The 25,478-nt window shown below is 31.8% G+C and overlaps 1 protein-coding gene across 1 annotated transcript; it reads left to right on the forward strand.

Annotated features, from left to right (window-relative positions):
• Nucleotides 1–1,552: 1,552 nt before the first annotated feature.
• On the forward strand, nt 1,553–11,314 carry LOC111715484 (sestrin homolog; the record flags this gene model as incomplete). The annotated part of the gene is given in 10 exon segments (XM_023490817.1): nt 1,553–1,599; nt 2,046–2,246; nt 2,661–2,843; nt 2,925–2,979; nt 3,343–3,476; nt 5,497–5,649; nt 7,077–7,159; nt 8,631–8,721; nt 9,478–9,639; nt 10,018–11,314. Coding segments are annotated over 10 exon segments (1,167 nt in total). The 3' UTR covers nt 10,105–11,314.
• Nucleotides 11,315–25,478: the final 14,164 nt, after the last annotated feature.

Here is a 25,478-nt window from a genome sequence, read left to right on the forward strand (position 1 = left end):
TCTGTGTCCGAGTGAATGATGTCGATAATCAAAAAATAATCATGAAAACAATAATTACACTGGACACAACTACATGAGGCGCAGAAACGGGAATCTGAGGCTGTTGACATCTTCTGACTTTTCATTAATTCTCATAGCCCTCCCTCTAGGTAAAACCCGGGCTTTTATACTAACTGCCTGAGTCCTCAGTCACACTGCCTAAATGGCTACTTTTTTTCTGAAACAAACTAAATCTTTGTTTTGACCCATTTGTAGTTGTCAGATTTTGATCATTTTTAGCTTTTTGGAAAGCCTACAACATAAGGAAACACGATTTGCAAAGAAAATTATGCTTATCTTTTGCATACAACCCGTCTGAAGAAATTTGCACATTTTTCTTAATTACACATCAGGTTATTTGAAATTTTGCAAACATTTTGCATATTTGAAATGACATGGTCAAGGGATTTTCAAAAATGTATATTTTACAATTTTTGGACATTTTTTTTCCAAACATTTTTACTGCTGGACTGGATTTTGCAAAAAAAAATCAATTTTTTGCAAAGAATGCAAATTTGTTTGCGGATTCTAGAAGTAGAATATAAGAGCTTTCAAATGATGTATTAATAATTTTTATATATTATCAAAATTAGATTTATTAAAACATCTGTAAAAAAGGTGTCAATAATTTTTATTTTGCTTCAGTAAATTAATTTAGATTTATGTGTATATGATAGATGGAATTCTAAATTTTTTCATTAAAACTCCCTTAATCTAAGCTTATAGCCATTTAAAAAAAATTGTAAATAGTAATTCCACGTTCCGTAAATATCTATACATTTGAAAAAACGTAATTTTTAATGTTGCAACTTCACTTAGTTTTGGTGCCCAGCATTCAGCAAGAAATGATTTTAAAAGGCTATCTGGACTTGACTGCAGAGTTTTCATGAACTATATAATTAATAATTATATATAAATATATATAAATATATATATTTTTACAAATGTACAGAATGGACGTGCATCCGATTAGCAATCTATCTAATTATCTATCCATCTATATTTCTGTCTACCTACCATGGTCATAATTCTTTTCATCCTGCATAGAAACATGAACCGGTTTAATGGGCCCGGAAAAAAAAACAAAAAAAAAATATTTAAAATTCTTATTAAACAATTTTTATTTGATTGATTTTCTTAGAACAAAAAATTAGGTTTATGCACTTTTTTTTTAAAAATTTAGGTTTCTCATTTAAAATAAAACGGATTAAAAAAAACATTTTGAAACAATTCTTTTAATATTTTATATTTAATTTTTGTTGAGAAGTTCCAGGGCCCGAAGCAGCTGAGCGGAGGGAGAGAGTTAGCCGGGCTGCAGTGCACCGGGGTTAGTTTGACGTTACCCGTCAAATAGTAAACACATAAAAACGTGTATTTAATGTTCCTCTTTGTGTTGCTAGAATCCAACTGTAGTTTATTTTAATATGGAAAATGAAAGGAAAAATATATAAATTGAATTCATTTAATACTGTTTAATCTTAAGAATATTGCTTTTATTTTTTTTTATTTTCAGCATCAATAGTTAAATTTCAAAAATTCACAATGGGACATCATTTAAAGGTAATAAATACACTTCACTATTATTTAAATTTCATCTTTACAATTATGATTATGATTCAAGTCCAAAGCGTAATATTTTTCATTTTTTTACTTCTTTGTTAGAAGAATATTTTAATACTGAAAAAATGGATATATTTTAAGTTTTGGAATCTAGGAATGGCTGAATAGGGTTTAAGAAAATTTATATTTTTTCTTTAACTATAATACTAAAAATTCGTTTTTAAAGTCTAAACTACATTTTTGTTTCTTCAAAAAAGTAGAAATAAAATTGTGTATGAGAATATATAAATATAGACATATAAATATAAAAATTATTAGTTTTAAACAATTATTTGTACTATGACACATTTTTTTCTAAAGGGGTTGGCTTCCATGTGTATTTTTATATCTATAAATTACAACTTAATAGATATCGATATGTTTTCAGCCTTATTTTGATTTTTTAGGAAAAAACTACACACAAGACTGCGTTGAAACCTAATTCCAAACCCACGCCATCTTCAACCATCTCAATTAGTTCACCTGATCCCTTCTCCGCCCTAACTGTTCATCCTGCCTACTGTGAGGCTAACCAGAGGGTTCGGGCACACCTTCTGGGAGGAGATGGTCCACTTCCATTCCCCACACGTCACTACATCGCAATCATGGTACGTATTAGGCGAAAGTCGGCGAATAAAAGGAGAACTGTCGATGTTAATTGAAGAAAGGAACTTTTTTATTTAGCAAAATTGATGTCAAATTTGAACTTTAAATTTGTTGGATTCTGTCAATATCCTTCTTTGCCTCTTCTGCATAAATCCCTTTTACAGAGAAATAAAGCAATTTGTTTGAACATTAAATGTTTGTGCAAATTTATTTTTATAGTTGCAATATTTATTTGCATCTCAGCTTATCTTGTTTCAATCTAAAAAATCTATTGTTAAGAATCTTCGCATTTCAACTATCAAAAGAGCACCGTTTTTCACACAGCAGGTTGTTTGCGAATATTGGGTAATAAATAACCCTCCCCCCTTCCCTATGAAGAAAGAAAAACATGAAACTTTTATTATTTTATCATTTAGGCGTGTGCCCGCTACGGAATGGGTCGTCTTGTTGCCTGTGAAAGATCGGCGTTTCTGGGGGCCGGCGGTGACCCCGCCTGGCTCGACGGTATTAGCTCAGCACCGATCAAACTACGGCGATTAGTTACAGTCAATAAGATTTTGGCTCACAGACCCTGGTGTCTTTCTCAAATACACATTAAGGTAACATGATGATATTAATATGTCTTAAATATCTATATTTTTTTATTCATTTTTATTAAAATAATTTCTTGTTAATAATAGGAATTGACCGTTGGGGAAGGGAGTTGGTCGTTGGCTGAGTTAGTTCAAGCTATTGGTAAGATTTAAAAATAAATATGTTTACATATTTAACAAAGATATGTAAACGCGTTGATAGGTTTAAGAAAAAAACTATGCTAGAGGACAGGGAGTTATGCTCAGTGAAAGAGAAGGAAGTATATGTGCAAAAAGTTGGTTTAGAATTGCAAATTTCGATGCACACTTGACAGGGGGTTGCAAAAGGGGAAAAGAACCTCTCCGTATTGGCACATGAAGGTTTAGTTGAGCATAAAACAGATTGCAAATTCTCAAAGCTGAAAATAGTTTTTTTTTTTGGTAAATGTTTAATTTTTAGTTTGTTTTCTTATCAAGAATATAAGATATTTAAATTTTAAAGATATCAGATAAATTTTAATTTTAGTGATTCTGGTACACTTCCACAGTGCCTGCAGTTTCGAGTTGGGTGATAACGGTCAAACAAGCAGACGCAATAAACAGGGCCAAACACAGACTAACAAAGTGAAAGAGGAAACTAAGCCTGAAAACGTTAAAAAGGTATTTTTTATAAAGTTTTTATAATACATGATGTCGTGAATGGACTATACCAAGAACTCTCAAGCTTTGTTGAAGTGTACTGTAGTTTATAGAAGGAGAATAAAATGCTCAGCCTGAGCCTGCATGTTTGTTTACGATCCTCCCAGAATCTGCAGTACACTTCACTTTGATGTTACTGTTATATGTATTCCTGTAAAACTGGAAAGGTTATATATATTGTGTAGACAGACATCTAAAGATTTTGTTTATTATTTTAATCAACGGAACTGGTAACCATGTTTGAACTCATTGTGCTATCTCTAGGTTCTTGTTCTTGTTGGGTTAATTATTTTGTAAATAAATGTGATCCCCTAACAGAAACCGCCCCCTTCTAACCACCCTCCCCCTTTCCTTCCGCTCCTTCCTTTTATCTTGAGTCTAACTGGGATTATCGCTACTCCCCGTTCATCCCGCTCCACTAGTCCTTTCACGCTCCCCTTTTCCAGTCATCCCACCCTCCCTCTCATCCTACTTTATACAGTTTTCTTACATCCCACTCCCCTCCCTTTCCCTGTCATCCTAATCCCAAACCCCGCCCTTCCTTTCATCACTTGAACCCCTACAATAAGTAAATCTTTATTTTAAATCCTGAACAATGGCTTTATCACAAAACTTTTTTAAGTTTGTTCAAACCTCTCCCAAAAAAAAAGTTGTTCGACTTTTCCATCTTGCCAATAGTTAAAATTTTATTTGTGGAATAAAGGTTTTTTTTGAAAATTCAATGTTTTTAAATTTTTTAGTTTTTTTTATTCCGTGGAGAGAACGTGGGTGCATTATGGTGCAGTGCGCCCAGCTCTCAAATCATTTATTTGATGCACAGTAGGAGCAAATACTCCCTAATCATTAGAAACTGTGCATACTAGGCGCACCTCACAAACAGTCTGGGCGCGCTCGAGGAAAAAGCGCACACTTTAATACCGCACATCCTATTAAAATACTTCCTTTCTTAATATTGAATTCCGAATTATTTTGATATTATCTATAGAGCCTGGGACCAAAGAATTGCTACACTTTTATAAATACGTCTCTTTTATACACCACTTCAGTTCTCTCAACAAACTAAATTAAATGAAATTTAAGTTGAATTCGTGGAATTTTTTCTAGAATTTGATCTTATATATCAGTTTCATAAAGCCTCAGGGACTACTTACTGTATATGCTGAGTAGTCCCCCCCTCCCTTACTTCATGCCCCCCCCTCTCTTTTGTCCATTAGCAGTGCGGGGCTAGAATCTTATAATCATCAGNTTTATGCAGTCATTTCCCATTTCCTCCTTATACGTACATTGTTTGTTTATTCATTTCCCCTTCAAAACATTCATTCATGTGTCATACATTTTTCCATTTTCATTCATTTCCCCTCCTTCTGTTAGCTCATTCTTACATTTCTCCATTTTCAATTCATTCATTCATTTTTTATACACTTCTATTTTCATTTAGTTCTCCTCTTTTATACATTTATACATTGTTTGCTCATTCATACATTTCCCCATCTTCTTCTATACATTAATTCATTTTTCATACATATTTCCATGTTCATTATTTTTTCCTACTTTATGAATTTATACATTCTATGTTCATACATTTCCCATCTTCTATTCATTAATTCATTTTTCCATTTTCATTCATTTCCCCTCCTTTTTACATGTATACATTGTTTGTTCATACATACATCCCATCTTCTACACCATTCTTTCTTTTTTTATACACTTTCCATTTTCATTCATTTCTCCTTTTTTATACATTTATACATTGCATTATACATTTTTCCATTTTCATAAATTTTCCCCTCATTCATAGATTTATACACTACTTTCATGTTTCAAACATTTTCCCAATTTCCATTTTCCCTTCATTTATTCATTTATTAATTACGTTTTTTACATTTCCCTGATTTTCCATTCATTTTTTTCCCATCCTTAACTTTTCATTTATTATTTATCTTATTTTATTATATTTTCAATTAACTTATTTTTTTATAAGGAGGATATTTGTACTGCATTGGACCACATGTACAGTCTACCGCCAGTTTCTGAGAAGCTGAACCCTGTTGTACAGTACACAGAAGACCCTGAGTACAAGTACATAGATCTATCCACTCTGCCAAACTCAAGTAACCTACAGCTAAGAGTACATGTAAGTGTTTTAGAACAATATTTTGGATCAACAAGCCACCCAAAAAATGTACTCCAAATTTTTTTAATTTCCAAGCTTTTTTTCTAAATTTCTTTTCTTGCATACATTTTTATTGTTTATATTTTGCCCTTGAAAATCATTGGGATTTACCTTGCGTTTGCCAAGTATTTTTTTTCACACAATTTAATCAAATTGTGTTGCGTCAACTTTTCTGAATATTAAACTATAAAATTTCATATTCGCACATTGAATTGATGCTGATAAAGTTTTTTTTGTTGCAAAATTTTGCAATTACAATNGCTGTGCATTCCTTCAGATTTTAAAAACTCCAAATTTAAAATTATTTGGTTTGGAAGAAAATTCTCAAATCCATTAATTGAGCTGTGAACCCCTGAATGTTATCGGTGTATCATATTAATGTACAATGTTACTGGTGTACCATATTAATGTACAATGTTACTGGTGTATCTTAAATTCCGCTCTGAAGGGGTTTAACTTTTGTCAAGTTAACCCATTTCTGTAGTGCGCAAGAATGTGATATTAGGCCGGAAGTGGTCGTAAAAGTGAGTTTTCAGCACACCTCTAGCCGGGGATTTATATCAATTCTTGGTGAATATTATTTATATTAATACAACCCTAAAAGGACAGATGTGGAATTTGGTGTGACCCTTGCTTCAATAACTTGACACGTTTGATTCACAAGGGCACTCCTTTGTCCGATCAAAGTTGAATGAGATATTCTTAATTTTTAAACTGATAATGGATTATTTCCAACTATGGTTTCTTTTTAGGAAAGTGACTTGCGAATGCATATTAATCTAGAAAAATCATGATATTAACCTAGTTATTACTCAGATAAAGGTTGTAAAGGCACCATTGTGAATAGGAAATCCCAGTCTGTAAATGGAACATCACTTGAAATTACATCTACAGTCCCTGCACTATCATGTTGTCAGAAACAACAGAAGTTACACGTGTAGAGAGCTATAGCTTGGATTTAAAATGGAAAATTTTTGATGAGATTTTCTCCGAAAATATATTTGTTGAGTTAAAACAGCTGAAAAGTTCCCAGACTCGAGACGTTTAACATAACCTGTCTCTACAGACTAAATATATAAAAAATTGTATTTTTTAATTTTACTTAACGAGCAGTCATTTACCCATATACTCGTGTAAGATTTCGCAGATTTTTTGTTATGGTGGATTTAAAAAACTAATTAAAAATGCTTTAACTTGAGGCAACCTTTTTAATTCGAGTCATAAACCTTCTCTGAGGGCATATGAGTTTCCACAAAAAAAGTCGAGTGTTTGACCCAAACTAAAGTTTTTTTAAATCTTGGCAACCTGATGACGTAAACCTGTTGTATTTCTAACTTAGATTACTTGATATAACAGAATTCCTATTTTAATGGATTATTTTTTTTTAGGATTTTTCCTGGGACGATCATGGATTCTCGGTAATGTCTCGTTTTTACGCGGATATGTCGATCCTGTTAGATGATAAATTCAGGTGCGTAATAACTTGAACGACATACAATACAATCTTTTTTTATTTGGAAATTTTTCTCAGCTCTATTTATTTTTGCGTAATTTTAGGAATTTAAGGATTGTATAATTATCCACACATGCGGTGCAACATATTTCAGTTCTCTTGAAAATACAACAACTCAACGCAATACACATTCCTTGTAGTATATCAGTACACTTTGTGTTATTTGAACACGCTTAAATTATGATATATTGTGTTTTGGTCCGTTTCAAACATTCAAAGTTTTTCATATTTATGAGGCTCCACTAGGGTTTTTTTAAGGCATTTTATTCTTTCTTTACTGGCAAAAGATGTCAATCAACACGATTTTTCAAACAATCTATTTCTACTCGCATAGTAAACATTTTGTAAAATGTAATTAAAACAAACATTGAAGAATAAAAATCAAGAATGTTTCTATTCTACTCTTAAGATCGGAAAACGTACCAACAAACTAAATCTTTATGCAAAGGCGGCGAAATGGAACATAAACCTTGTATTTACAAATGTCCAACGAATTTAGGAATAGTTTCGCACAATTACCCATTAAAGCAGGGTGCAAAAAGTCTGCAAATTTGGTCAGTTCAAAGTGATAAAAGTGTTGCAAAAAAAGTTTGTTTTACGAGCAATATTGTTACTGTTTACAACTTACTTAAAGCCAGTATCCATGAATTTTGAAATATTTTTTTAGAAACCATCTTAAATACAAACCATGTAAACGTGCAAACTGAACTGAATGTTAAACATATCTTAAATATCAAAAGTCAAGAATGAAAAAAAACTCTTTAGTAATCAAATTATGAAATCATGTCCAGAAAGCATTTAAGACCACGTGTAGATTTAAGTTTCAACGTCATGGAATCTTTTTAATACTAAAAGCATATTTATTAGTGGAAACACTGACTGAAGCACTTTTTTAACATAGTTCTAAGATCAAGATATGTGTTGCTATTATCGCAATCATAGGAGGGATACTGTTTCAGTTTTAATTTTTTTTGTTTCTCTTTTTTTATAATCATAATTTTAAACAGCTTCCTGCTTCATCCTGCAGTCGATAGCGTGGCTTTTTTTATGAGCGAGTCATATTAATGTACAATGTTACAGGTGTACCATATTAATGTACAATGTTACTGGTGTACCATATTAATGTACAATGTTACCAGTGTACCATATTAATGTACAATGTTACTGGTGTACCATATTAATGTACAATGTTACCGGTGTACCTTATTAATGTACAATGTTACCGGTGTATCATATTAATGTACAATGTTCCCGGTGTACTATTTTTGTATATTGTTACAGGGTGTGCTATTTATGTATTATGTTATAAGGTGTACAATATTTTATGTAAAATGTTACAGGGTGTACCATGTTTTTTGTAAAACGTCACAAGGTGTACAATATTTATGTATAATATTTTATGCAAGATTTTAATACCATATTTATGCAGGGTGAGCACGCATATGACCAATAACAGTTATGGAAACAAGAAGTCTGTGGATACATCTAGGTTTAGGAGAGCTATCTGGAACCATGTACAGGTACTAACATTGAGTACTTTACACTGTGCAGACATCTAAAAATTGAATACTGTACAGTGTACATACATCTGGAACCATGTATAGGTACTAACATTGAATACTATACATACATCTGGATTCATATACAGAATATGTTACATGTACAAAATTATTTACCCCCCCCCCCCCCCCNCTTTTGTTACCATTTTTATTAAATAATCCTGAGCCTTAAAACCCCTGTACAGTGCTCAGGCATGCTCACACACTATGCAAATCCGGGATTATTCGAGGATTAGGCATTGACAAATAATATTCATCACATGAGGAGAAGGGGGGGGGGGCTTTACAGGATTAGAAAAAGTGGCCTAATTTATGATAATGACCTTGCTTTGTTGCTGCTTAATTCACTATTTTTATGTGGTTTAGTTTAGAATTAAATTGCTAAGTTGAATTTTCTCTAAGTTTGGCAAAGTTTATTGCTACCTTTTATGCCATAAACAGATTTTATTGTATTTCATCTTATTAACTTTTTTATTTTCATATAAATTAAACATACGTAATACTAGGCTTTCTATTGAAAAGCTTAGCTTTTCGTTAATGATTTATCTGTAAGCATTTATTATATCGTAAATTTTATGATCATAACAATGAGAAATGTCACGGATGTTCCTATTTTGTTTGGATTAAGAAAATTGTTAAAACGTTTATTAAAACTAGTAAACTATTAGAAGAGACGACAAAAAATAGAATACATTTATGCATCAAAATAATGTTTAGTCTTTGTATGGAGTTGTGTATGAGGACTACGACTATAACGAGGTTCAGGAACTACTGGATACCAACCTAGAGAACCTGGTTCGAAGAAGTACCGTTGATCCAGCATCTCTAAACCACACATCTGTACAGAATACAATGTTGGATCTTAAACTAGCAGAAAAGGTATATATATGCTAACATTTTGATAACAAAGAGATGAGATGGTATAAAGATAATAAAACAAAGAAAATATAAAGCATATATGATAAAGCAGAGATAATAAAAAAATGAAGATTATAAAAATAGATATAATAAAAATAGACATATTGAAAATAGAGATATTAAAAATAGATAAGATAAACAATGTTAAAATAAAACTTAGAGATTATAAAACATTTGAATAAGAAACTAAAGTTCGAGCATCAGAGAATGTAAAGATGTTTGAATAAAGAAATAAAGAGATTATATTGATTTCAAATCATAGAGATGATAGAAAATAGAGGTGAAACATGGACAAAGTATAAATTGCAAAACTAGAAATTTTTAACAATCTATTTTTAGATTCACGTGAAAATACTCATCATCGAAGCAAAAATGCAGGCGCTGCTACTGTACGCTCTTAGAGCAATTATGGAGCACATGGCCTAGGTGCTCCATTGGAATGCTGTCAGAGCACTGATAGCGCCTAGTTGCTCCCCAATATTAAAAAACCAAAAAATTTCCTTCAGAGTCTCTCTAAACCTCACATCGTATAATTTACATCGTAGCAAAAACCTTTAAACCCTATAAACCAAAAACACATTCTCAGAAATATTGTAGTTGTACATTTTTGTACTAATTGTACTCCATTGTTCTTTGTTTACCAAGTGTACTCATTGTATTGTGCAAATGTGCACGCATTTATTGTAAGGTTATTTAAGCATGTACTATTGTATAATTGTATAAAACAATCACTTTTGCCAAAAAGATTTAGTATTTTCAACATTTTACAATCGTTATTTTACTCACAGTTTTTTTTTAAATTCAACTGTTAAATTGATTTTATTGTTTCTTTGCTGGTAAATTGTGTAAATTTATTTTTCATATCAACAAATTGTAATTAGCCTTAAGAAACCATCGTAGGTTTGGTAATTGAAATATGTACTTTGTAAAGTACACTGTACTCAATAACAGTTCTCAATGTTTCTTAAGTTAAAGTTTAAAAGGAGGTTTAAAATGGCGATTTCTACCCATTTTTGACCCCTTATAATTTGACATCTCATGTGTAGTCTTTCAAAAACTTTTTTCTGTATCTTCTTTCCTAATTTGGCCTTTAAAACTTTCCAAATACTCTGTACTTAATTTCTAAACTTAAACCTATTTTTAATTCACTTTTCTTTTCTTCGGGGTGGGGGGGGGGAAGGGGACATTATGATTCATACAAATTTACCCCGGGGTTGGTTAGTGGTTTAGTTTGGGAAATTTAAAATAATTGTTCAGTAATTTGCAAAAAAGTGCATATTTTACTAGTTAATATTTACATTTTAAGCCTGTTTTGAAGAAGAGAGACATTCAGGAAACTTGTAACAAATTTATTTTTTTCATATTTTTTGAATTCTCATCTCTGACAACAGCATTGGGCACATGTAGTGTACAAAAAAATGAAATCCAAACAAGATTGGAGTCGCAATTGTAAAAAGAAAAATTTACATTTAAGTCAGAAAAGAAAATTCTTTTCCTAATATAAGTGATGAACTACCGAAAGTAGGCTGTGCATTCCTTCAGATTTTAAAAACTCCAAATTTAAAATTATTTGGTTTGGAAGAAAATTCTCAAATCCATTAATTGAGCTGTGAACCCCTGCAAAGTAATGACTAAAGTATTCATTCTCATAATTATTAATTAATAATTTAATCGTTTTTAATCTTTAATAATTTAATTATCATAAACTGATAATTTAATTATTATTATTTTTTGAAAAATGTGATGTTTTTGATTTGTCAAAGTGATAAGAAAATGTTTCAATAAATGATAAAAAAAATATGAACAAGATAAAATGCTCGAGGAAGGTTTAAGCATGTTTTTGTAGATTTATTTGTAATGAAATGATTTAATTTCGGGTTAATTGCAGTTTTATTTTAAAATTTGAACTTGTCTGTGTGCGTGGACTACAATTTTCAAAAGATAGGATGGATAGAAATACTTAAAAAGATCAAGTTTCATCTAAAGCTGGAATGCGTCACTGCATGTGACTAAAGCTGTAAGATAATAGAGAAGTAGAATAAATGATTATTTAGCCTTATTTTCATCCGTTTGTTTTTTAAACAAATAGGGTTAAACGTAATGTGATTAATCACACGTTGCGGCTATTTTAATAAGAAAGTCTAAAAAATTAAAACTCGGAATCATGACTTCGCCACCTCATAACTCCTAATTTTAATTTCATAACATTGGATATGTCCGATTACTCCGGTACCCTGAAAAGCTTTTCTATGGAAGTGTTTATAATTTGGAAAACTGATTATTTTCACCTGTGGCTTCTCTACAAAAGTGACTTGCGCATTGCTTGAATCCATAAAGCAATAACTGTGCAGTATTAAACACTTAAAACTCTAGAAAAAAAAACAAGCATTTCATCTTAATTATTGATTAGAAAAGGTTTCAAGGGTACCGATGTATATCGGGAATTCCTATCTTTGCATCTATAATGGGTCACGTGAAAATACGCTTTCAGTCAAATAGTAATGGCAACTTAGAATTTGTACACTCTTAGTTCCAAGGAACTATATATTTCTTGTTCGGTACAGCTGTATTCTGACGTCACAAGTGTCAATTCAGTTTTTGTGTCCGAACAAAATTAGTAATAATTGTGACAATTTTAGAATAAAGTGCTTATCTTACAGTAAAAGAAGTGCAATTTCATGCGTTCTTTATTTTCTTCTTTTACATTTTTTTATTTAATCTTAGAAATTATGTCAACTAATGTGCGAAAGTTTCTTTGTCCTTGTTATATTTGACACTTGTGACGTCGTGTATAATTGATCCATTTCTCTGTTGCCACCTATTTTACTTGATAATTTTTTTGCTTCTCCCAACTTTAGGAATTTATTAATGGTAACTCATTATAAATACATATATGCCTTTGTACTCAAAGTAAACAGAACAAAGCCTGTTTGAAAATTTTACAACACAAAAGCTTAGCAGAAAGAAAAACAAAATAAAGCATTGCAAAAACAATGTTTTCTTCAGTGTTTACAGGGACCGTTAACGTAATGTCCAGTGCTGTCTGATCAATAAAGAATTTTATATCCATAATTTAATTTTTAAACTTGTGTATTTACATTTGTGGTTTCTCTACAAAAATGACTACATTTTTCAGAATTTAAGTAAATATTATCACAGAATTAATTTTTTTTTAATTCAGAAAAACGACAATTTCCCATAGCAGTTCCTTTAAACAAACTTTAAATTCAGCACATTCTTCATATTCATGGTCCAAATACGTATAAGATACACCTTCAATCAATCTATCTTTTAAGATATCTTACAGTTTTTCTATCTTTCTAGCTATCTCACTTTTTTGTGTCTTCTAACCATACTTCTGTTTCATCCTAGCTATCTTCCTTTTTTGTGTCTTTCTAACTATACTTCTGTTTCATTCTAGCTATCTTCCTTTTTTTGTCTTTCTAACTATACTTCTGTTTCAATCTAACTATCTTCCTTTTTTGTGTCTTCTAACTATACTTCTGTTTCATTCTAGCTATCTTACTTTTTTTGTGTCTTTCTAACTATAATTCTGTTTCATTCTAACTATCTTCCTTTCTTGTGTCTTTCTAACTATACTTCTGTTTTATTCTAGCTATCTTCCTTTTTTGTGTATTTCTAACAATACTTCTGTTTTATTCTATTTATCTTCCTTTGTTTGTGTCTTTCTAGCCATACTTCTGTTTTATTCTATTTATNGTCTGTCTTTCAAACTTTCTTTCTTTCCTATTATATTTCGGTTTATCTATCTTCCTAACTATCTGTACTTAAACCCCGTCTCTTATCAGTTTAATAATCTTAACCAGACTTTTTAACCAAGGGAAATTATTGTGCTAATTAATTTATGCAAAATTGTTTAATGCGTGTAATCAGGCAGGGGTGTCCGAAAATTTAAAAAGATCAAAATTACGCTTAAGTTTTTTTGTAAAACTTTCCACTTCAATCTGATTTAAATTTCGCGTTAAATCAAATATTTATCATTTGAAAATTCTGTTTATGAAGATTTATTGAGCAGAATTTCTAATGTGTAATTCCAAATAATTAGTTTTTTCCACATGTTGTCGTATAATGTAGGAGCTACGAGGTCACAAAGACATAATTGACATTTAGCATAAATTTGACCTTCTCTTAATGTCAATATTGGAGTGTTATTGTTTTTTTACCAAAACCAGAAACATTAGTATCCTCGTAGAGTTTCCTCTTAGTTGATGATAATAAATAGTTTGGTCATATTAGCTGATAAAAAGCAGTTTTTTAGCTTAGAATTAATAGCTAGCTTTTATTCTTTGATAAAAATTATTTGCTCTTATTAGCTGATGAGAAATAGTTTGCTCTTGTTTCCTGATAATCAATAGTTTGCTCTTATTTGCTGATGAATAATAGTTTGCTCTTATTTCCTGATAAATAATAGTTTGCTATTATTTCCTGATGATGAATAGTTTGCTCTTATTGCTGATAATCAATAGTTTGCTCTTATTTCCTGATAATGAATAGTTTGCTCTTATTGCTGATAATCAATAGTTTGCTCTTATTGCTGATAATTAATAGTTTGCTCTATTGCGTAAGAAAAATTGTTTGGAAATAATTTGCTTTTATTTAATAGTTTAAAATGTTGTCTTGATGATTAAAAGTTTGTGATCGACCCCCGCTATTATAAATTACAATGAAAAATCAACTGAAAACTCGCGAAAAATTCGAATTTTCTCATTATCTGTGCAACCTGATGGTTTCAATCTTTGATATTTCAAACAATGACTTCTCTTATGTCAAAAAATTCAAATTTGAAAAATAAGAAGGTTTACACCCCAAATGTGTAGATTTTAGGGGATGAAAGTAATATTATGAAACCTTGATCAGATTATTTTTTTGCAAGAGCATGAAAACTGAGACACCTTGTGCAAGTAGGTTTGCAAATATTAGGCATGCAAACTAGGCAAACCAGGAGTGTTTCCAGGGGGTGAGGCTATGGAAGCTGAGCCCCCCCCCCCCACCCCCACATTTATAGAATAAAATAATGATTAAGCTCCCTCGCCCCTGAACAGAATTTATGTGGAAGCCCCTGATCCAAGGCAATTTTTATTAACTCTCCATCTAGAGAAAGGATTGAAATGTACCCCCGCCCCATCTATATAATACTTAAATAGCCTAAAAGGGTTCAAACACACACAAACTAACTAATTATAATTTTAATTTAAAGTTCTCAATTTGCTATGTTTTCACAAAAAAACTACTGATTTGATTATAATCAACTGTTGCATAAAATTGAATGCATTAACTCTTTTTTATGATAGCAGGCCTTATCTGATTCCAGAAATATCATTTAATATCAAATTCAATTCTAGTTTAAGAAAAAATCCATAACATTTTTAATAATAAGAACATTAATCTGCTAGAAATTAATAAATTTTGTAAACGAGTGCAAGTCTTTTTTGTAGAGAAACCACATTTTAAAACAAATGGTTTTCAAAATTATAAACATGGATACAAAATTCATACTTGATCAGAGTTTAAGGGTACAGTTGTGAATTGGGCATGGAGGGTTACTTAAAATAAAGTTTAAAGTCCCTGAAAAGCTAAAATAAAGTTTAAAGTCCCTGAAAAGCTAAAATAAAATTTTAGAATTGAATTCCCGTAATCCATGGAGCTGGGAACTAATGAATGATGGATGAAGGAATTAAGGAATTTTCCTTAATATCCAGATTAAATAATGCTTGTTCTGCTCTTTTTATTAATCTCCAGATTAATTAACCGATCTGGATTAAGAATATCCCATTCTAAAGTTCCCAGCTCTGATCGCTTAATCTGAATATCCACTGTGGAAACTTTTAATTTTGTTTTTAATCCGCTCTTGTTGGATATCAAATTTACCACTACATTTAATAAAGATACGTTTTATAACAAATACAGATACGATGCTATATCGATTGGACTAATATACTGTTCACAAGTTGGCTTTTAGAGCATTTAAACAAATGTGAATTTAATCATGTTAATATGAACTTATTAAAAAACATATTTGATCTCATTTGAGCACATAGTCGTTTTGAACGTTAATCTTAATAAACATTAATCCAAAACTTAAGTTCGTTCAATCGATCAATAGTCCAATTGATATGACATCACACACAATGCAGGACAGATAAAAACCGGCTTTTCAAAAGTTAAAGAGCGCATCCCTAATCTCTAGAAATTAATCTGGAGACTAAATTAGCCTTCAGATTAGCAAAAGAGAGCAGTGCTTGTATGGTATGGTATGGTGGTAACATCTATCTTTATATCTATCTCATTATCCAATCAGAGTTATGAATCCTTCAATCGGCGCTATCAATAAATGAAAATATTTACTTCTTCTGAAACTGTAGTGAAGCATTGATCTCGATATCAACCGTTCTAAAGTTTTCCGTTCTGGATATATTATTCACATCAAAATATCATAAAATTAAACCCTGATGTTATGGGTTATTGAATAAATCTGATCCCGCCCATTTGCTCCAGCCTGAAGTGTGTGTATATATATATATAAAAATAGATTTTATTAGGACACATGGAATTAAACTTGAATACTTAATAGAGCTACGCATATAGAACAATATCTACCACCTCTATGCATAGAATCCCGNTCGCCAAATAGTGGAAAGGTTTCGTCTTTGATTTTTGTAACTTTTTTTTTTGTATTTAGAATAATATTTCCGTTTCAGAGAAAAATTCATTTTTTATATTTTTCCTAAACACTCCAATTTGGACAATATAAGGAAAAATATCAAATTTACCAGGAATTACTGGACAGACTTTGCGACCCCTTAAACATATTTAGATTTTATTACACAAGCAAACTAATTAAAATTTAAAAGAATTAAAATTTCTTTTTTTCGATAACTCTGTAGAAAATGTTTAAAAACATGTAATTTCCTATGAAATATTTAATCAACTTCAGTCAATATGTTTAAAATATACAATTCTAAATATATTCTTCTTTTATACTGCACCATGCACTATCTCTGTTTTAATAATCATTTACATTTTTTTATTAAATTCTAAATTAAATTCCACACGTTGAGGACTTCAGATTCAGAACACCAGAATATATTATGCACATTGTTCTTTCCATTTATTTTTAATGTTTTCTCCTTTCAAATTCCATCCATAATCATTCTCCGCCCTTTTTCTCCACCCTTTTTAAATTTACACTCAACGTTCTTCATAAAATTTAACTCTGTCCCAGTTTTTAGGTGTGGCTGAGTCTAGAGATGGTCATCATTTTTTTAGAATGAGCGAAAGAAATTTTTCGTGAAAAAGTGCGTCGTTCAGAAAAATAAGAATGGACGAACGAAATGGATCATTCACACGATTTTGATCGTACATTAACGATTTTGGTAGTTTTTTACTAAACACACGAAGTTACCAAAAAATGTTTTTTAAAAATAACCTTTTTTTTAACGAACTAACGATTTTTTTTAACACTCTTTAAAAAATGATATTTTTGTTTTACAAAAACTAACAATTTTACTGAACGATCGTACAGTGAGAAAACAAACGAAAAAGATGGAAAATGAACGATAATTTTGAGAACAAAAGAAATTCTTTTTTAAACGATTGGTAAAAACGAGCGAAATGTGTTGTTTATGAACAATGAACAAGCACCCCCCCCCCCCCCCCCTTTATTGAAAATTGTAAAAAAATCACATACTTCAATTCGTGTTTAGAGTGGTATATTTGATAAAAGGCGTTATCTGATAAAATTATTAAATTTTTTGTGCTTTACTTTCAAAATTGATTATTTTCAATTTTGGTATCTCTTTAAAGGAAGTGTTCGCGAGAAATGAAAGAGGGCGTGGCTTAATGCGATAAAAAGCGCTTTTGATCGCTACTTATCTTACATCTATCTGTTGCGTCCATAAGGAGAAAATTGTAAAAAAACGACTCACAGTCACACCGAAGAACGCAGTGTCCATACACATTCAGAGAGATGCAAGATTCAACTCGGATCGTACACAAATCAATTTAATTCCAAACATATCATTCAGATATTACAGACAATAGTCATCGATTATTTTTCGACGCATTCGTAAATAGTTGATATTTCATAATATTTTGTATTTTTCATGATCTATTGACACAATGGTTAGCTTATTTTGACACAATGGTTAGCTTTTGGAGAGGATGTTTATAGATTATTTGGGCACGATAGTTATCTTTTTAGGACATGATTGTTAGCTTATTTAGGCGTGTTACGTCAGCTTATTTCTATTCGCGCAATGCATGGTAAGCTAATTCGGACAAGAAGGAAATAAAAAATAAGAAAAACCAACCTAAAGTTATATCTTTATGAATTCATGAAATAAGAGTTAGTATGGATAGAAACAAAATAAATTTTAAAATATTTTAAATTTTGAAAACAGAATCTTATTTATGGTTTGGTATGGTTTGGTTCTAGCACATTCTCATTAAAAACTGATTGATCACTGGACCAGGCCTGTAGACCCCGCCCCTCCCCTAGCCCACCCTATATACAAATCGCTACCCCACCTCCCTCCAATCCCCTTTCCCCTCTTCACAACTAGGATTCCAGATAATTGATTTTCTTGGTTGAAATATTTCCTATAATTGAACCAATGCAAAATGTTGGTTTTTGATCGAGTATCACATGTTAATGCCCCCCCCTCACACACACTTTCCTTAACTCTACTCCACCTTTATAATTTAATTATTGATTTTTTGTACCGTATAAAGGCTTAATAAAAAGCTTTTCATAATAAATGCAAAAGCAATTTTTTTGCAAGGATATTTTTCCAGAATAGAAATTTACAAATGCAGGTTTTCGAATAGATAATTAATTTTCCATTTATAGCACTGCTCTGGAATATGATTCCGTCTTTGCCAAAAAAAAAACTCAAATTTTCTAATCCCATCTTTGCAATGTGATACTATAAACATAAGATATTTCCAATTTAGATTATTTGATTGAAATTCATATCTTCCAATACATTAACACCCTAATTAGCTGTACCTTGCTTAGCTGAACCTGATTTAAATATCAGTTTTTACGTCGTGACAAACACTCAATTCCTTTCTTTTTTTCTTACATTTAATGAAATAACTGAATATTAGTTTGAGATTCCATTTTTGATATCACACATCCCCCCCCCCTCCCCCTTCATTCAATCCAACCCCTTCAACAACTTCAAACACCGCCTTCCACCCCCCACCCCCTCTCCCTCGTTTCTTCCCCTTCATGAAAATAGATGATCTTAGTAACAGTAACAGAACCCTATTTTAGGGGGCGGGGGGACTGTGGGGTCAAGGGGCCCGCAAATGATTAGCCGAAATTCGTAGAAATCTACGGAAATTGGATTTTTCTGGTTTTTGATTTTATAAATGATGTTGGATTTAATGAGAAACGGAAGGTAGGAAAATATGAAAATAATTTGAGTTTCACAAATCTGTCATTTTTTTGCAAAATGAAAGGAAAAAAGGAAAAAAAATTGCGCCAAAAATAATTTGTAATGTGACTAAAATTCAATTAAAATCAAAGGGATATTTATTTTGATAATATTGCCAATAAAGATAATATTAATAAGAAGAATAAGAACACAAATTGATTAACTTGCTTTGCTGCATAAATTATATCCATGACATTGAAAAATAATTATCACGATTTTATTAAAAAAGAAAAGAGAAATAGATAGATATATAGATAGATAGATAGATAGATAGATAGATAGATAGATAGATAGTTAGATAGATAGGTAGATAGATAGATAGATAGATAGATAGATAGATAGATAACCTATTTTCAAAAGATAAGTTAATTTAAAATCTGAACATTTAACAATATTATTTTGTTCCTTTGTAAATTTAATTAATTTAGAAGAGTAAAGAATATTAAAATAGAATGCAGTGGCAAAGTTTTTAATTTTATAAAAGAGTAAAACATGTTAAAGAAAAAGAAAACGATAGAAAGAAAAATCAAACCATTTAAAAATAAGCAGAAAATAAATAGATGTTTAACCCTATTCCCGCTGGGGGGGGGTCAATTTGACCCCCCCCTGTAGTTTTTTTTACATAACTCAAAAAGTATTGGTCTGAGGCTGTTGAAATTTTCTGACTTTTCTTACATACCCAAAGCCCTCCCTTTAGGGCTAAAACCGGGCTTTAATACTAACTGCCTGAGTCCTCAGGCAAAATGCCTGAATGACTGCTTTTGCCTGTAGCAAACTAAATCTTTGTTTTGACCCACTTTCACTTGTCAGATTTTGATAAAATTTAGCTTTTTGGAAAGCCTATGACATAAGGAAACGGATTGCACAAGTTTTGCAAAAAAAAAATTACAAATTTTTTGCAAACAACCTGTCAAAGGAAATTTGCACATTTTTAGTTTTTCTTGATTAAAAATCAGGTTATTTAAAATTTTGCAAAAATTTTTGCATATTTGAAATGGCATGGTCAAGGGCTTTTCAAAAATGTATAATTTGTCATTTTTTGGACAAATTTTTTTTTGCAAACATTTTTACTATAAAACTGGATTTTGCGATAAAAAATTCAATTTTCGCAAATTTGCAAATTTTTTTGCAGATTCTAAAAGTAGAGCAAAGAGCTTTCTAATGATGTATCATTTGTCATATTTGGACATAAAACATGGGATTTAGAGGGGGGGGTCAAATTGACCCCCCCCCAGCGTATCCTGGTTTTAAAGTACCCCAGCGGGGATAGGGTTAAAACACAACACAATGCCGAGGGAGGAAGGCCAACCAAAACAATTTCTTGTCCGAGCCACATTCTCCTTATTTTCTCGTCCGAGCCACCTCGAAATCCTCGTCCTTTCAATATTATTTTTTTTAAGTGTCTAATCCTTCCAGATAAAACTATTTTTTAATAATCAAATGAAATATCAAATTTTTGTAAATCGAAAAAAAGTTTCAATTGAATTAAAGATTTCAAGTTTAATGTCTTTAAAAATGTTCACCTTTTTTACGCGCCTTTTCAGATATTCCCGGTGTAGAATGCCGCAAATAATTCCAAGTTTATAGAACTTCAATCTTTTTTGTTAACTATAGTAAAAACCATAGAATTTTCCGGGTGGTGCCATGGGGTAAATTATATGCAGAGGTATGCCGAATATTTTGCTATTTATTTTATATCACAAAGGTTAGCCATTACGGAGGCAGAAGAAATAAAAGTTTTGTCTAAATAAAGTTTGACATCATTCTCATGGGTTTGAAGATTTCAACATGATATAATCATTGCAATACTTTATTTCATCCATATTTTATGCCCTAACGTGGCCAGATTTTTTGAAAATAGTTTTATTTTTAAGAATTGGAAACTAATCGAAGGACGAGGATTCCGAGGTGGCTCGGACGAGAAAATGAGGAGTATGTGGCTCGGACGAGAAATTGTTGTGGCTGGCCTTCCTCCCCTCCATTGCCCGTAAGTAAACTTAAGAAAAAAACTTTCAAAATTAATAAAAAAAAAATAAGAAAATGAAGTATCTAAAAAATTGTGAAATAAAAGAAAATCATAGAAAAATGATAAATCAGAAAAATGAGAGAAATAATAAATGAAAAGATAGACTGGCATAAAAACAAATAAGTACTTTGCAGAAAAAAGATGAAGAAAAAGCATTTGTAACTTCTTTTCATTCATAATGAAAATTTTCAAAAAAGACAGAAAACATTTCTCGTTTTAAGACAAAAATTGAGGATTCGCAGATTTTAAAAATGATTTTTTTTGCATTTCTTTTAAATTTTTGGTTATTCGTCTTTTAATCTCCCAGCAAGGACAACTATATTCTTCCTTTAATCTCCCAGGAGAGACAATTATATTCGTCCTTTAATCTCCCAGCAAGGACAACTATATTCTTCCTTTAATCTCCCAGGAGAGACGATTATTTCTTCCTTTAATCTCCCAGGAGAGACAATTATATTCGTCCTTTAATCTCCCAGCAAGGACAACTATATTCTTCCTTTAATCTCCCAGGAGAGACGATTATATTCGTCCTTTAATCTCCTAGCAAGGACGATTATATTCATTCTTTAATCTCCAATGTAGGAGGGACGACTATATTCTTCCTTTAATCTCCCAGGAGGGACGAGGGACGACTATAGATATATAGATTAAGCATTTATTCGTCAAAAATTGTTTCCACTATCATTTGTAAATCGAAAGCAATATTAGTAGATTAGCGCTATCCCAATCAAATGTTGCGATATCTGAATTCATAGAATTTTTTAGCTACAATTACTTTGTAAAGAAGAAGACAGAAAAATTGAACGACAATCATTGCATCGTGTTATGGTCACCACTTTAATCTCAACCAATTCTCAGAAAGCAAACAAACAAACAAAGAATAATTTATCGCAATTGGGTCCAAGGGAATACTTGTGAAATCCAAGGGAATAAAATCTCCAACTTTTCTCTTAAATTATAGATCTGGAATAAAGAAAGATTTAATAAATCCTTTCAACAAAAGAGGGAACCTTTAAACCTACAGATCCTCTAATCTCATTATATGGTTCTATCGGAGAAATTAAAGGAGAGGGGGGGGGGGGCGGTCAAAAAATGAACATTGGACAAATTTTGATCTAAAATTACTGGATTTTATATTTCAATAGGGAACAGTTTTCTACTATTCAATGAAAAAAAGTTGTTAAAAACTTTTTCCATAATCTATTTAAATTACAAAAGAAAAAGTTACAATTTTTATGTTCAATGTTTCACCCTCTGTACTGCATATAGGTTTTGATTTGCAAACCCACTTGTTCTTCATTTTTTTAAAAGTATTTTTCTGTTTGATTTAAAGATTAATTTATCAATTTTTTTCTTTCGTTACAACATGTTTCCAATACTTTTCAAAAATTCCGTTTTTTAAAGAAACTTTGCACCTGCAATGTATACATGTTAGGTATTTTCCCAAAGCCTTTTTCCCAAGCGGCAGCTTCCCAAAGGTATTTTCCCAAGTGGCAAATTTCCATCTGTGCATTTTCCCAATTGGAAAATTTCCAATTATGTCCAAGTCGCAGCGCTCGGCAACAAAGGCAGCCTTTCAAGATCACAGTGCAGTACATACCCTACACATTTAGTGAATGCCCTGCACAGTGCACAGTACACAGTGTACTGCATTTAGTGCAGTACATGCCCTACACAGTACACAGTGTACTGCTTTGAGTGCTGGGGGCAATAATTTTTTTTTATTTTATGGTTTTAGGACTTTAAAAAGGTTACACAAGCATCTGAGATTTTTTTACAAATTTACCAATTATTTATTCTAACTTTGCTTTCCTTACAGAGAGAACAGAGAGAAGAGCCCAAAACTAAAAACTATGCTTATTTTTAACCCCCCCCCCCCCCTCTCCCTCCATAGTTGCATTGATTTGATGTGAATATTGAATATTCATTGATATAAATTGTAATCTAATATTTTCAGTCTTTGTTTCATAATGGCATTTGATACAAGACCTCCTGTTCATGTCAAACTAAAGTACATTTGATACAAGACCTCCTGCTCACGTCAAACTAAAGTACATTTGATACAAGACCTCCTGCTCACGTCAAACTAAAGTACATTTGATACAAGACCTCCTGCTCACGTCAAACTAAAGTACATTTGATTCAAGACCTCCTGTTCACGTCAAACTAAAGTACATTTGATACAAGACCTCCTGCTCACGTCAAACTAAAGTACATTTGATACAAGACCTCCTGTTCACGTCAAACTAAAGTACATTTGATACAAGACCTCCTGCTCACGTCAAACTGAAGTACATTTGATACAAGACCTCCAGCTCACGTCAAACTAAAGTACATTTGATACAAGACCTCCTGTTCACGTCAAACTAAAGTGCATTTTATATAGGATTGAAATCTTCATGCATTATATCATAAATGAAGAGTTATTGAGAAGAAAAGAAAAAAATTATTTCGATTTTTTTTGGCATTCTTGTGTATGAAATCAAAACTACGAGGTCACAAAGTCGTAGCAACAATATCGCATAAAATTTACGTTCTCTTCTGTCTAGTTCACTGTGTGATATTGGTTCAAATTATTTCTCTCTTTTCCCTTTTCATTATCGTTATTTTATTCTTTGTTATTCATTCCCTGTGCCCCTTTTTGGGATAGAGGGTGGAGGGGGCACGTGTCTCCAACCCCCCTCTCTACGTTAATATATACATCTCCTCTATGCTACTGCCTTCCCTTCCCCCTCTCAGGTTCCCCCTATGCCTCCCCCCCTCTATAATAGTCGGCTGGAATTACTAATGAAGATTAGGTCCAGCCAGGCATACGTGACAAATTGTGAACTGCTTCCCTAGACCAGGCTTAGATAAAAACTAAATAAAGCAACTTGTACTATATTATAGCTTGGAGCAGGCTGGAATTATTATGATTGCGCATTTAATTATAAAGATAATTACAGAAATAATGTTTTGTGCACTCCCCCGGCCGCCGCCCGCCTTAATTTACGAATACATTTAATTCCCACTTACCAAAATAAATCCCCTCGTATTTGTAATTTTGATAAAAAAGACCATAGAGAACAGATTATACCGATCCTTTGATCAATATTCTTTTTATTAATCTCTTATTATTACAAATATTATATTAGATAATCTTTCTGATTGTATTCTTAGCTATTTGTTGATGTTTTTTTGCAAGAGTTTCATAAATTTTGAAGAAAAAAAATCCTGTTTTATTTGGTGGATTTGCAAAAACATTTAAAACCCAAAGCAATATTTAGGCAAATTGTTTTAATCTGACCGGCCATAAACCTTTAGGCTTGATCGATTCAGATGTTTCAAGTACAGGGTTTCCTTCAAAGGATAAGACTTCAGACTCTAGAGTCGACTGTACGGAACTTATAGTTCTTGGTTCCTTGCAACTTTTAACTTTATAAATTCTTTGCCAAATCTTTGTGTCATTAAAAAGACCAAAACTAACCTGCAAATCGTTGAAATTAAAGCGTTCCAGGTTGGCATCAAAAGTTTCATGCTATGTGGGGAACCCTGTTCTTCAACAGAGAAAAGTTTGTTTGGTTTATTTATTTTAATTCTATAACAAATCCAACTTGCAGATTGGTAATTCACTTTTTTACTTTAAATGCAAATCCTAAGCTTAAAGCAAAACAGACCTGGCAACTTTAGACTAAAACCAATTATGAATTATGGTGAGTGCAAAACAATGTCAAATAGTTCAAGATCGGTTAAAAATGCAAGCTTCTGACTGTTGATGTTACATCACAACAAACTGAAGGAAATTGTAGGTAAAACATAATTCGTAGATATGAACAATCAAACCTGGTGGGTAGGTGTGTTGGAAGCTAACTAGATAGCTAGCATGGTAGGAAGATAGGAAGCCTACTAGATGATAGCATGGTAGGTAGGTAGGTAGGTAGGTAGGAAGGTAGGTAGGTAGCTAGGTAGGTAGGTAGGTAGGTTGGTAGGAAGGTAGGTAGGTAGGTAGGTAGCTTACAAGGTAGCTAGGAAGCTCGGTAGGTAGGCAGGTAGGTAGGTAGGTAGGTAGGTAGCCAACTAGATAGTTAGGTATATGTAGGAAGGTAGGTAGCTAAATAGCTAGCTAGCTAGGTGGTAGTTAGGTATCTAACTAGATAGCTAGGTATGTATGTAAGTAGGTAACTAACTAGATAGTTAAATATGTAGGTATGTAGACAGGTTAATTAGTAGTTTTATTGAAAGGCAGAAATATGTAGTTAGCTAACAAACTAGAAAGCTAGGTAGGTAGGTTAGTCGGTAAGTAGATAACTAGGTAGTTAGATAACTAGGCAGTT

Source organism: Eurytemora carolleeae, unplaced genomic scaffold, assembly GCF_000591075.1.
Source record: "Eurytemora carolleeae unplaced genomic scaffold, Eaff_2.0 scaffold830, whole genome shotgun sequence".
Classification (NCBI taxonomy): Eukaryota; Metazoa; Arthropoda; class Copepoda; order Calanoida; family Temoridae; genus Eurytemora; species Eurytemora carolleeae.